This window comes from Aquarana catesbeiana, linkage group LG13 (genome assembly GCF_042186555.1).
Source record: "Aquarana catesbeiana isolate 2022-GZ linkage group LG13, ASM4218655v1, whole genome shotgun sequence".
NCBI lineage: Eukaryota > Metazoa > Chordata > Amphibia > Anura > Ranidae > Aquarana > Aquarana catesbeiana.
In genome coordinates, this window is record NC_133336.1 from 224,044,093 (window position 1) to 224,054,620 (window position 10,528).

Sequence of the window (10,528 nt, forward strand, 5' to 3'; positions counted from 1 at the left end):
AAGGGTCTATAATTTTTATCATAGGTGTATTTTTAATGATGGAGACAGAATATCAACCAAAAATCCAGAAAACACACACGATACAAATGTTATAAATGGAGTTGCAGTTAAGTGAGTAAAATAAGTATAACAATAGATCTGCCCCCCCAACAGACTGTCTACAGTAGGTGCTCATGTGGTCCACAGATTAGTCCTGTCAATGTAAGAAGGTTCTCCTAACGAAAACTCGTTATGTGTATAAAAGACACCTGTCCACAGAATCTTTTTCTTCCAATCAAACCTCACCACCATGGGGAAGACCAAAGAGCTGTCAGAGGAACGTCGGGGACAAGATTGTAGACCTGCACAAGGCTGGAATGGGCTACAAGACCATCAGCAAGAAGCCTGGTGAGAAGGAGACAACTGTTGGAGTGATTATTCGCAAATGAAAGAAATACAAAATAACCATCAATCGCCCTCTGTCTGGAGCTCCATGCAAGATTTCTCCTCATGGGTTGAGGATGGTCATGAGAAAAGTGAGGGATCAGCCCAGAACTACACGGGAGGAGCTTGTGAATGATCTCAAGGCAGTTGGGACCACAGTCACCAAACAAACCATTGGTAACACAATACACTACTATGAATTGAAACCCTGCAGCGCCCGCAAGGTCCTACTCCTGAGGAAGATACATGTACAGGCCCGTCTAAAGTTTGCCAATGAACATCTAAATGATTCAGAGAAGGATTGTGAGAAAGTGCTGTGGTCAGATGAGACCAAAATTGAGCTCTTTGGCATTAACTTGACTTGTCGTGTTTGGAGGAAGAAAAATGCTGACTATGACCCTAAGAACACCATCCCTACAGTCACACACGGAGGTGGAAACATGATGCTTTGGCACCTTTTTCGCTGTTAAAGGTGTAGGCTGACTTTGCCACATTGAGGGGCCAATGGACGGGGTACAGTCTTGGATAAGAACCTTCTTCCCTCAGCCAGAACACTGAAGATGGGTCATGGATGGGTCTTCCAGCACGACAATGACCCAAAACATACTGACAAGGCAACAAGGGAAGAAGCTCATTAAGGTCAGCGAGTGGCCTAGCCAGTCTCCAGACCTTAATCCCCATAGAAAATTTATGGAGGGAGCTGAAACTTCAAGTTGCCAAGCGACAGCCAAGAAATCTTAAGGATTAAGAGAAGATAAAGAAGAGTGGACCAAAATCCCTCCTGAGATGTGTGCAAACCTGATCACCAACTACAAGAAGCGTCGGAACCCTGTGCTTGCCAACAAGGGTTTCTCCACCAAGTCATGTCTTGCTTGGGGATCAAATACTTATTTTTCTCACTAAACTGCAACTCCATTTATAACATTTGTATCATGTGTTTTTTTCTGGATTTTTGGTTGATATTCTGTCTCTATCATATAAAATACACCTATGATAAAAATTATAGACCCTTCATTTCTTTGTAAGTGGGCAAACTTACACAACCTGCAGGGGAGACCATTCTTATTTTTCCCCCACTGTGTGCGTGGAGGGAGCCCACCCTTCAATTAAAGGTACAGGAACGCACTGGACACCCTGCCTCAGTACTCCTCTGTAGACCCATCTCTCCCGATGAAAGTGGTGGGTTGGCTCCTGGACGGCGCAGGGCATTGTAGTGCCAGCTGTGGCAGCAGTGAGGGAGCGCCGGAAGGTCAAAGTACTGGGATGTCTGGGGTGGGGCCTCTCCAAATACACCGATCCTGTGCTGTGTCCTGAATAAATAAGGTGATGGCGTCTTCCTAAAACCACAATATAAGATTTTGGAGTTGTCGGCAGGATAACTGTTACTTTCCAACTGTCATTCCTGGCCGGCAAACTTCCAATTCATCAAAAAGAGCAGAAAAAAACAATAAAATTAAAAATGTGAAACTTTTTTTTTTTTTTTTTTTTAAAGAAATTTTAGAATTTTGTTTGGAATTCTCTGTCCTATGTAATGAAATGTGAACTGTTGATAACCTGTCACTACTTCGTCCCCGCAGGATCAGTCCCTGGGGAACTGGACCATCAAGCGCCAGATTGGAGAGGATAAGCCGATTATTTACCGTTTCCCCCCCAGAGTCGTGCTGAAGGCCGGGCAGACCCTGACGGTGAGTTCTAAACAGCGGCTGTTGATATTGCTGTATTTTTGGGCTTTGAGCGCCCCCTGGTGTTCAGTGGAAGGAACCTGCCAAGTTACTTTTTTATTCTTTTTTTTTTTTTTGTTGGGCTTGATGGAATGGCTTTTCAGAAGTATACATTTTGTTTAGTGTTCTTTTTAATGCTTGATTTGTGTTTATTTATTTATTTATTTTTTTTAATGTTCCATTTTATTTTCTTTGTTCATTGATGCTTATCTCTCTCACGCCCCATTCCTCCGCAGATCTGGGCAGCTGGGGCCGGAGTGGCACACAACCCCCCCTCTGATTTTGTCAATAAGTCCACTAACACCTGGGGCACCGGGGACAGCATCCGCACTGCTCTGCTTACATCCAGCAATGAGGTGAGTGCAGGGGGTGCTTACGTGGGGTGCTCAGAATGTGAAGTGATGTTAACAATTGGCACCCCGAATTTTAAGCTGGAGGGGGGACATCGGCCAGGAGAATGGGTATAATACCATAGAATGGTTTGAATGATGACAGTATTAGTACTTGTAGGGGGCACAATGGGTGTAGTATCAGGTAGTGGTAATCGTAGGGGGCACAATGGGGGTAGTAATAGGTAGTGGTACTTGTAGGGGATACCATGGAGGTAGTATTAGTTGGTGGTACCTGTAGGGGGCACAATGTAGGTAGTATCAGGTAGAGGTACTTGTGGGGGGCACAATGGGGGAAGTATCAAGTAGTGGTAATCGTAGGGGGCACAATGAGGGTAGTATCAGGTAGTGGTACTTGTAGCGGGCACAATGGGGGTTGTACTAAGTAGTAGTAAACGTAGGGGGCACAATGAGGGTAGTATCAGGTAGTGGTAATCTTGGGGGGCACAATGGGGGTAGTATCAGATAGTGGTACTCATAGGGGGCACAGTACGAGTAGTATCAGGTAGTGGTAATCGTAAGGGGCACAGTAGGGGTTGTATCAGGTAAAGGTTATCATAGGAGACACAATGGGGGTAAGTATCAGGTAGTGGTTATCATAGGGGACACAATGGGGGTAAGTATCAGGTAGTGGTTATCATAGGGGACACAATGGGGGTAAGTATCAGGTAGTGGTTATCATAGGGGACACAATGGGGGTAAGTATCAGGTAGTGGTAATCGAAGGGGGCACAATGGGAGTAGTACTAGATGGTGGTAATCTTATGGGGCACAATTGGGGTAGTATAATGTAGTGGTAATATTAGGGGGCACAGTGGGGGTCGTATCAGGTAGTGGTAATTGTCGGGGGCACAATTGGGGTCGTATCAGGTAGTGGTAATTGTAGGGGGCACAACTGGGGTCCTATCATGTAGTGGTAATCTTAGGGGGCACAGTGGGGATAGTATCTGGTAGTAGTAATCGTAGGGGGCACAGAGGGGGTAGTATCAAGTAAAGGACGGGTTGGGGATAGTATAGGGTACAGGATGGGGGAGGAGTATAGGACGGGTTAGGGTTAGTATAGGGGACAGGATGGGGGAGGAGTATAGGATGGGTTAGGGGTAGTATAGGGGACAGGATGGGGGAGGAGTATAGGGGACAGGATGGGGGAGGAGTATAGGGGACAGGATGGGGGAGGAGTATAGGGGACAGAATGGGGGAGGAGTATAGGGGACAGGATGGGGATGGAGTATGGGGGTCAGTATAGGGGTCAGGATGGGGTTGGAGTATAGGGGACAGGATGGGGGAGGAGTATAGGGGACAGGATGGGGGAGGAGTATAGGGGACAGGATGGGGGAGGAGTATAGGGGACAGAATGGGGGAGGAGTATAGGGGACAGGATGGGGATGGAGTATAGGGGACAGGATGGGGGTGGAGTAAAGGACGGGTTAGGGGTAGTATAGGGGACAGGTTGGGGTGGAGTAAAGGATGGGTTAAGGGTAGTATAGGGGACAGGATGGGGATGGAGTATAGGGGACAGGATGGGGGGTAGTATAGGGGATAGGATGGGGGTGGAGGAAAGGACGGGTTAGGGGTAGTATGGGGGACAGGATAGGGGAGGAGTATAGGGGACAGGATGGGGGACGAGTATAGGGGTCAGGATGGGGTTGGAGTATAGGGGTCAGGATGGGGGTGGAGTATAGGGGTCAGGATGGGGGTGGAGTATAGGGGTCAGGATGGGGGTGGAGTATAGGGGACAGGATAAGGGTGGAGTATAGGGGACAGGATGGGGGTGGAGTAAAGGACGGGCTAGGGGTAGTATAGGGGACAGGTTGGGTGGAGTATAGGGGACAGGATGGGGGGTAGTATAGGGGACAGGATGGGGGTTAGTATAGGGGATAGGATGTGGGTGGAGGAAAGGACGGGTTAGGGGTAGTATAGGGGACAGGATGGGGATGGGGTATAGGGGACAAGATGGGGGTTAGTATAGGGGATAGGATGGGGGTGGAGGAAAGAACGGGTTTGGGGTAGTGTTAGGGGCAAGGTTGGCTAGCAGTAGTGCTAGTGATTGGAGAGGAGGATGGGAGTAGTAGATGAAAGTAGAGTAGCAGATGGTAAGCAGTTGGGACATGATGGGGGTCGTAGTAGTCTGAGATGGGGGCAGTAAAAGTAGGAAAGGATATTGTCGGCAGTAGTCGCAGAATGGGGGTGTATTAATATTATACGAGAGGAGGGACATTGGGGTGATCTTTGGCTCCTCTGGGGACGTCTATTATTATTAGGAGGGAGGGACATTGGGGTGATCTTTAGCTCCTCTGGGGACGTCTATTAATATTAGGGGGGACGACATTGGGGTAATCTTTGGCTCCCCTGGGGTCGTCTATTATTATTAGGGGGGGGACATTGGGGTGATCTTTGGCTCCTCTGGGGACGTCTATTATTATTAGGGGGTGGGACATTGGGGTGATCTTTGGCTCCTCTGGGGACGTCGCACCCATTTACTCTTTCATCTTCCCTCACAGGAAGTTGCAATGCGTAAGCTTGTGCGATCTTTGGTGAATGATGAGGATGATGATGATGAAGATGATGAGCACCACCACCACCACCACCACCACCCACATGTAAGTCCGATGGGGTTCCCTATGTAAGGGTGCAGTCCCTGGGGACATTGGGCATAGGAAGGCCATAGGCTGTCTAGAGCCGGGGTCCAGGGCTAAGGCCACGATTTGGGTAGATATAATACGTATCTATAGGGGTATCGGCACCCCAATTTTGGGCCTTCACAAACCACCTCTTATGGTTCCAATACCTTTCTCCTCCCTCTACAGGACGGTCAAAACTCCGGAGACCCCACCGAGTACAACCTGCGCTCCCGCAACATCACCTGTACCGCTTGTGGACAGCCGGCTGAGAAAGGCATCAGTGCCTCTGTTGGGGGCGGAGCGTCCTCCTCATCCAGCTCTTTCACTACCGTCACCCGCACATTCCGCGGCTCAGGGGGAGCCAGCGGGAGCAGCGGCCTCGGAGAGAGTCTGACACCTCGCTCCTACTTCCTGGGGAACAACCAACGCGCTCAGGTGAGGGACAACCCACCGCCATAGGAGATCAGAAAATGCCATTGTGGGGGGGGCAGAGACACAAACTACAGGAAATCTCCCCATTGTGGGAGGGGCAGAGACACAAACTACTATGGGAAATCTTCTCATTGTGGGAGGGGCAAAGACACAAACTACTGGGGGAAATCTCCCCATTGTGGAAGGGGCAGAGACACAAACTACTGCAGGAAATCTCCCCATTGTGGGAGGGGCAGAGACACAAACTACTGCAGGGAAATCTTCCCATTGTGGGAGGGGCAGAGACACAAACTACTATGGGAAATCTTCTCATTGTGGGAGGGGCAGAGACACAAACTACTGGGGGAAATCTCCCCATTGTGAGAGGGGCAGAGACACAAACTACTGCAGGGAAATCTTCCCATTGTGGGAGGGGCAGAGACACAAACTACTATGGGAAATCTTCTCATTGTGGGAGGGGCAGAGACACAAACTACTGGGGGAAATCTCCCCATTGTGAAAGGGACAAAGACACAAATTACTGGTGGAAATCTCCCCATTGTGGGAGGGGCAGAGACACAAACTACTGGAAGGAGATCTCATCATTGGGGGGAGGGGCAAAAACAGGAAGTCTCTCCATTGTGGGAGGGGCAGAGACCTTTTTATTAGGTTGATACTGCAGTTTATCTCATTCATTTTTTTTTTCTTTTCCTCTGTAGGTCACCCCCCAGAGCTGTGCCATCATGTAACCTCGTCCCATCCGGTGACAATGCCAACTATTAAAGCTAATCTCATGGGATATATTTCGTTGTTTTTTTTTTTTACTTTTTTTCTACATCTGAATATTTTATAGAAGGAGAAAAAAAAAGAAAATGCTTTTTTTTTGTATTTTATTTGAAAGCAGCTTTTATTTCTGGATGAAACCAAAGGTTAAAAAAAAAAATCTATATATCAGGTAGGCCCTGCCCCCTTGGCGTCGCGGCACCCTGGCAGAGCTCCTCCAGTTGGAGCTCTCTAACCCCCCCCGCGAGGTTATTACGATAGAGATTTGAGCTTTTGCCTCTCCAGTTGCGTTAGACGGCAAGCATGCCAAGGCAAATATTGGCATTTGGGGGCTGCCGCCATGAAAAAGAAATGGTGGGTGGAGCCGCCAAAGGTTACCGTCAGCAATCCAGCCAAAGGTAAACCTCAGTACAGAGGTCCATGTTTACACACTCCGTAAGACACTACTCCGTGTTACTTGAAAAAAAAATAGTTGTTTAATCAAAGGGAGCTCAGTGCCTACAGCTGCCGCGGGCGTAAATCCGTTGTGGCGCAATAAAACTTTTTTTTTTTTTTTCTTTTTTATGAATCGCATATCTCAATGCAAAATAATCTGAGATCATTGCACTCTACCAAAAAAAAAAAATTGGTACAAAATTAATATTTTTTTGCATAATGTTCTAAATTCGGGGCGGGCAAAGGTCACGTTACCTTACTTGCCCACTATGTATATGTTAACACTAGGTTGGCAAAGCCAAAGCCTGAACTTGTTCAAGGGGGGGCGCCACTGCCTTTGGATTCATTGGCTCATACGATTTAAGCAGAGGGCGGTGTTTTTGTAGCCCTTTGCTTGCCATGTTGCTTGCACCTAAATGCCTGGCCAGTAACATTTTTTTTTTAGTGCTTAAAATTTATAACCGTCGCTTAGCCAAATCTTTTCCTCTATGTATATCTATATATATATATATATATATATATATATTGTGTATGTTCTGCAGCTCGGGGCAAAGGTCTGCAGTTTTTAAAAATATTGGAATAATTTTGGAAATAAACAAAAAAATATTCATAAAATGCCAGGCTTAAAGGAGTGTAAAAAAAAAAAAATATTACATTTAAAAATGTTCTGCCGCTCGCAGCAAAGTTTTGCAGTTTTTTTTTTTTTTTTTTTTTTAATTGCTACCTTTTTTTTCATATGTTGAAATAATTTTGGAAATAAACAGAAACTATATTCATAAAATGCTAGGCTTAAAAAGGTATAAAAAAAAAAAAAAAATTGTAATTGTAAAAGTAATTGAATTGAAATGTAAAAATGGGACTAGGTATGAGCAAAATCATTTTTTTTTTTTTTTATTTATTTCTTTCAAAATTCAGAGAAATTTTGAAAGATTTTGGTGAAATGCAGAAGGCGATATTTGGTGGTTTTGGTTACAAAAACTCCTTCCCCCTGTCCTCCATCTATTCTGGTGCTAAAAAGAAATATTGGATAAAAACAAAACGCCAAGAAAAAAAAAAGAACTATCTTAAATACACCTTCAAAAAAACACGCCCTCTAAATAAAAAAAAAAAAAAAAATTTTTTGCATATCTATAGATACTGTACTATCTACAGCTCAGGAAAAAAAAAATAAACTACCTTAAACCTCCAAAAAAACTCAATAAAAGATATATATAATTTTTTTTTTTTCTGGCATAATTTCAATGAGCTGCACCCATAAAACAACATCCTAATATCACTTTGCACATTTAATCCAGTACACTTTAAAAAAAAAAATGCATTATCTAAATTAAAACATGTTTATTATTGCACCCTTAAAACACCTAAATATTGTCTTCCACGTTAACTACAATGCACCTCAAAATACACAGTCTAAATTTTAAAAAAAAAAGTTTTTTTTGTTTTTTTTAATAATTCAGACAGTGTGTTTTTTAGGTGCATTGTAGTCAATGTGGAAGACAATATTTAGGTGTTTTCAAGGGTGCAAAGAATATGATTCATCCTAATTTTAGATGATGCTTTTTTTGTAAGTGTATTGGAGTAAATGTTGAAGGTGATATTAAGAAAAAATATATATATATATATATTATAATATATATAAATAATTTTTTTTTTTTTTTGCACCCAGATATTGCCTTCCAAAATTACTACAATGCACCTAAAAAACACTTGTCTAAATAAATATATATATACCCCCAACACCCCAATGAGCTGCACCCTTAAAAACACCTAAATATTCCCTTCCACCTTAACTACAATGCACCAAAAAAAAAAATTGATACATTTTTTTTTCTTGCCAAAATCCTTTAATTACTGGCATTTTATGATACTAAAAAAAAACCAATGCTAATCGCACAATTAATCAAAATGTATTATTCTGCTATTTTTTTTTTTTTTTGCTGCTGTAAGATAAAGCCATATCCCCTCCCCCCAATCGTATATAAGGTTACAAAGCACAATTTTTCTGACACATTGGACCTCTCAAAAAAAATATATATATATATACATATATATATATATATATATATAAAGATTATATAAAGTATTAAAAATATAACCCCAGATCTTTTTGTAGAAGTGGTCTTTGTAAAGTCATTCATTTTCCCTGCCGGAGGGGGAAGTTTGGAGATTCAGGAAAGTGGGTTAAGTACTGTCGAAACGCGTTGGTGGCAGTTCACGCTGGCTTTGTTTGTATGTCGTGTGCAGGAAACCGTGATGATTATGTTTTTAAATCGAGCAGTCACAAAAGTCTTTTTTTTTTTTTTTTTCTATTATATTTCTTACTGGACGCCAGTACGGCTAGACTAAGGAACCGCCTCGCCGCTTTAAATGTGCCCTTCAATTGGTTGCAGGAAGTTTTGCCTAAGTGCCTTTAGGACGGCCCTGGAGTCTGTTCCGCGTATCTGATATTTTGCACCGCGCCTCCGCCGGACAGATTTTGGAGTGCAGAACAGTCACCTTGTCAACGATCTATAAGTGCCTTTATAAATGCCCTCCATGACCGGTGGGCTCCGCCTACTCCAGCCCCGCCCCCTTCTTCACTTGACGATTGTATATTTTTTTTTCTTTTGTTGCTTTTGCTTTCTTTATATGATTTACAATTGCGGCAAATTTCAGCGCTTTAAGCTTTTTCAATAAAGACCAATGAACCCGGCTCTTGTGTCTGTGTGATCCTTGTGTCCGGAGATGTGTGCTTTACTCAGCGGTGCCTTCCAATCAAGTTCTATCAAATCCTGTTATCTTTCTACCAGAAGTGATACAAGGAAAGGGGGGGAGGCGGCTACAGGAGGTCATTGCAGTCTGCAGAGCCACACAGAGGGGGCAACTGTGAGCCAAGATTAGATTCCATGCAGCCTGTTCATTCCGAGTTTGTAACCCAATTAGAGCTAGACGTGTGCGGTTTGTTTCGATTCAGATCGAAATTCAGGCAAAATTTCCGTTATTCAGATTTATCCGAATTCCCCAATTACAATAGTAATGAATTTAATCGAATCCGAGATAACGAAACTAACACAAAGAAAATCCAATTTGAATTCCACTCGAATCGGATTTAAAATCGAATTTGAAAACAAAAATAGAATAGAAAAGAATAGAATAAAATATAATCTATAATAGAATAGAAAACCATAGCATAGAAAATAGAACAGAATAAAACAGATTAAAAATTGAATAGAAAATTTAAAGAATAGAATAAAATAGAATATAAAGGAGTAGAATATAAAAGAATAAAATATAAAAAGAATAGAATGGAAAATAAACGAATATAATATACTATAGCATATAAAGGAATAGAATAGAGTAAAAAAATTAAATTGAAAATAAAAGCATAGAATAAAATATAATAGAAAATACAGGAATAGAATAGAAAAGAATATAATTGAAAATAAATGAATAGAAAATAAAAGAATAAAATGGGACAAAATAGAATAGAAAATAAAGGAATAGAAAAAGGAATAGAATTGAAAATAGAATAGAGTAGAAAATAATAGAATAGAAAAGAATAGAATAAAACAGGAAAAAATTGAATAGAATAAATGAATGGAATAAAACAGGACAAAATAGAATAGAAAATAGAGGAATATAATATAAAATAATAGAACAGAAAATTGAATATAATAAAGAAAATAAAAGAATAGAATAAAATATAATAGAAAATAAAGGCATAGAATATAAAATAATAGAATATAATAAAACAGAGCAAAATAAAA

At 42.2% G+C, this 10,528-nt stretch overlaps 1 protein-coding gene across 1 annotated transcript in view; it reads left to right on the forward strand.

Annotated features, from left to right (window-relative positions):
- The window catches only part of LMNA (lamin A/C), a 59,636-nt gene extending 51,795 nt beyond the window's left edge, over positions 1-7,841 (forward strand). The window contains exons 8-12 of the mRNA XM_073609256.1: positions 2,001-2,108; positions 2,381-2,500; positions 5,034-5,132; positions 5,340-5,588; positions 6,284-7,841. Of these exons, the coding sequence (XP_073465357.1) occupies positions 2,001-2,108; positions 2,381-2,500; positions 5,034-5,132; positions 5,340-5,588; positions 6,284-6,313 (606 nt within the window). The 3' untranslated portion in view covers positions 6,314-7,841. The remainder of the gene's footprint in view (positions 1-2,000; positions 2,109-2,380; positions 2,501-5,033; positions 5,133-5,339; positions 5,589-6,283) is intronic.
- The last annotated feature ends 2,687 nt before the right edge of the window (positions 7,842-10,528 follow it).